This window comes from Teleopsis dalmanni, chromosome 1 (genome assembly GCF_002237135.1).
Source record: "Teleopsis dalmanni isolate 2A chromosome 1, ASM223713v2, whole genome shotgun sequence".
Taxonomy (NCBI): Eukaryota; Metazoa; Arthropoda; class Insecta; order Diptera; family Diopsidae; genus Teleopsis; species Teleopsis dalmanni.
This window is the reverse complement of record NC_051846.1, coordinates 108,001-111,374: the sequence shown is the minus strand read 5'-3', so window position 1 is coordinate 111,374 and position 3,374 is coordinate 108,001. Positions and strand designations below refer to the sequence as shown.

The 3,374-nt window shown below is 40.2% G+C and overlaps 1 protein-coding gene across 1 annotated transcript; it reads left to right on the top strand.

Moving 5' to 3' along the window:
* On the top strand, positions 1-3,249 carry LOC119673483 (uncharacterized protein K02A2.6-like). The gene is made up of 2 exons (XM_038084770.1): positions 1-2,530; positions 2,600-3,249. Exons 1-2 carry the CDS (start codon positions 1-3, stop codon positions 3,247-3,249), a joined length of 3,180 nt encoding a protein of 1,059 aa, XP_037940698.1.
* Positions 3,250-3,374: the final 125 nt, after the last annotated feature.

Sequence of the window (3,374 nt, the reverse complement as noted above, 5' to 3'; positions counted from 1 at the left end):
ATGGAATTAGACACCGGCGCTCCATGCGCGGTAATTAGTTACAAAACCCTTCGATCGATAAGACCGAATTTTAAGTTGCTTAAAAGTGATAGGCGATTCACAAACTACACGGGTCATAAGGTTAATTGCGTAGGACGGATTGTAGTATCAGCGCCAATGGGTAAAATAGTACGACGGTTAAGTCTGTATGTCGTGGAAGGAGATTGTGATATACTTTGCGGCAGGGGATGGATATCACAATTTGCGAGAGAGATTAACTTTTCTGAATTTTTTTCTTCGTCCAACCATATTAATTCAATAAACTCTTTAGAGCGAGAACTGTCTACAAACCAGCGAGAGCGGCTCCAACAACTGATCGAGAGGTTTAAGAACGTATTTAGTGAAACGGCTGGGAAGCTTAGTGGTCCACCTGCTAAAGTGCATCTAAAAAAGGGAGCTACTTCAGTGTTCGCACGACCTCGCAAAGTTCCAATGGCATTAAAAGATGCTTACGGCAAAGAAATTGATCGAAACATTCAATTGGGGTATTACAAGAGAGTAGATCATTCGGAATGGGCTTCAACTACGCATATAGTTGCAAAGAAAAACGGTGGTATTCGCATTACAGGCAATTACAAACCTACAGTTAACCCACGAATGATAATTGATGAACATCCAATTCCGAAAGCGGAAGATTTATTTAATAAAATGAAAAATGCAACAATTTTTTGTCATCTTGATGTAACAGATGCATACACCCATCTTACAATTGACGAAGAATTTGCACATGTATTAACTCTAAACACAATCACGCATGGGTTAGTACGTCCAACACGTGCAGTTTATGGAGCAGCAAATATACTAGCGATATGGCAGAGGAGAATGGAGACAGTACTACATGGTATGACGAATGTGTTAAATTTTTTCGACGATATCTTAGTATATGCTAAAAATTTTGATGAATTGTTACAAGTGTTAGAAACCATTCTAGGCCGTATTCAGTTAAGTGGGCTGCGTCTGAATAAGTCGAAGTGTGTATTCGCCACAACATCTGTGGAGTTTCTTGGTCATCGAATTGATGCACATGGCATGCATAAGTCCCAGAAACATGTCGAAGCAATATTGAATGCGCCCAAACCATCAACGGTTGAAGAGCTTCAACTTTTCTTAGGGAAAGCAACATACTATGGCGCGTTCATTCCGGATTTGGCTACAAAGGCGCGACCATTACGGGACATGTTGAAAACAAAAGAATTTTGCTGGACGGGAGAGGCAGATGCAGCATTTACTCAGTTAAAACAAATATTGACTTCACCTCAAGTATTAATTCCGTACGATCCGTCACTACCGGTAATGTTAGCAACAGACGCAAGTCGAACGGGTCTAGGTGCTGTATTGTCACATCGTTTAGAAAATGGAGTGGATCGGCCAATAGCTTATGCAAGTCGAACGATGACTGCTACGGAACAACGATATACACAAATTGATAAAGAGGCGCTAGCTATTGTGTGGGCAGTGCAAAAATTTTTCAAATACTTATATGCTCGTCATTGGATATTGATCACGGATCATAAGCCGTTATCACAGATTCTTCAACCTAATAAATCGCTTCCAGTACTATGTATAAGTAGAATGGCTAACTATGCAGAGTTTTTAAGCAGATTCGATTTCGAAGTTATATACAAAAATTCAAAAGCAAACGCAAATGCCGATTATTTGTCACGTGCTTCCCTTCAACAAATAAATCAATTGCAACAAATAGTAGCGACTCATTCAGATGAACGTGATGAGTTCGATAATTTCATGATTTGCCAGATAAATCAGTTGCCTGTTAAAGCAGAACGTATTGCAATAGAAACCAGAAAGGACGAGCATCTCGGCAAGATAATCAGAATACTGGAAAGTGGCCGCTGTTTAAAAAGAGAAGGTTACAAATCGCCAGAAGCGAGTTACGTGTTGTCATCAGGGTGCTTGACGTTCGAACATCGGGTCGTTATCCCTCCACATTATCGACAAAGATTACTAGAGAATCTACACACACCGCACTTAGGAATGGTAAAAATGAAGCGCATTGCTCGTTCTTTTATATATTGGCCAGGAATAGACAAAGATATTGAGAATATGGCCAACGAGTGTGATGGGTGCGCGAGACAAGCGAATAAGCCGGTGAAATGCGATAGTCATCATTGGGAATACCCAAAAGGACCATGGGAACGTATTCATATTGATTATGCAGGGCCATTTGAAGGAGCAATGTTACTAGTAATTGTTGATGCTTACAGTAAGTGGTTAGAAGTTAAAATCACAAAATCTACTACGGCTGCAGATACAATTTCGCTTTTGGACGATGTATTTGCTGTTCTTGGAGTTCCGCTTATGGTGGTTTCTGACAATGGAACGAATTTTACTTCTGTAGAATTTAACGATTTCCTCACAACAGTTGGTGTTAAATACCATAAATATTCAGCTCCGTATCATCCAGCTACTAACGGTCAGGCGGAGCGTAGCGTACAAACAATAAAAAATGCGCTAAAAGCAATGGGCACAACAAGCAAGAACTTAAAGAAAAATTTGAACGAGTTCCTAAGGTAATACAAAAATGCCCCACATTCAACTACAGGGTTTTCGCCAGCTCAGTTGTTTTTGGGACGACATCTGCGAACACGCTTAGATCACATTCGCCCAGAGGAAATTGCAAAGAAGGTGAAAGATAAGCAATATTTGCAGTGTCAATCTAGTAATAGGTGTAGGGAATTCGCACCAGGCCAAAGCGTATACTTCTTATCGGGCAATTCGCGAATGCATAAATGGCTCAGAGGAACAATTAATACACGTTTAGGTGATCTTCACTACGAAATACTTTTTAATGGAAAGGAAGTAAAGAGACATGTAAATCAAATTCGAAGAGCTGCAAGTGCACCCATTAGAAATACAGCGAAAGAATATCGTGAATCAAAATATTTGTTCGAGAGTAGCGGTGACAAGACAAAGGACTCGCTTGAAGCAGAGAACAATGAAACAACCACTGAAGGGAGTCCGGGATTGGAGAATGAGTTTGAGAAGCCAGAAAACAATGAAGCAACCACTGAAGGGAGTCCGGGATTGGAGAATGAGTTTGAGAGGTGGACAACGCCCAACACATCAAGAAATGAGGAGTTTTATTCAACACCACACCCAATATCTGAGAGTACGCCTGAGACGACCAACGTAACTCCCGATGTACGATGGTCGACAAGACTAAGGAAAACTAGAGTGTGTTACACACCATGATCCGGTGGAGGAGAGAAAAATGTTGTGTATGAATTTTATACACTAGTAACATTATTTATGAAGTTTGACAGTTGTCATTTTAACTGAGTAGTGTTTGTTAATAGTTTATTATTATGAAGTAGAAA

What these genes read in the sequence shown, in the direction of transcription:
- LOC119673483 (XM_038084770.1), top strand. Translation starts at nt 1, where the DNA reads ATGGAATTAGACACCGGCGCTCCATGCGCGGTAATTAGTTACAAAACC. An exon ending in AAAAGCAATGGGCACAACAA is followed by an intron (nt 2,531 to 2,599) that starts GCAAGAACTTAA and finishes ATTCAACTACAG; the next exon opens with GGTTTTCGCCAGCTCAGTTG.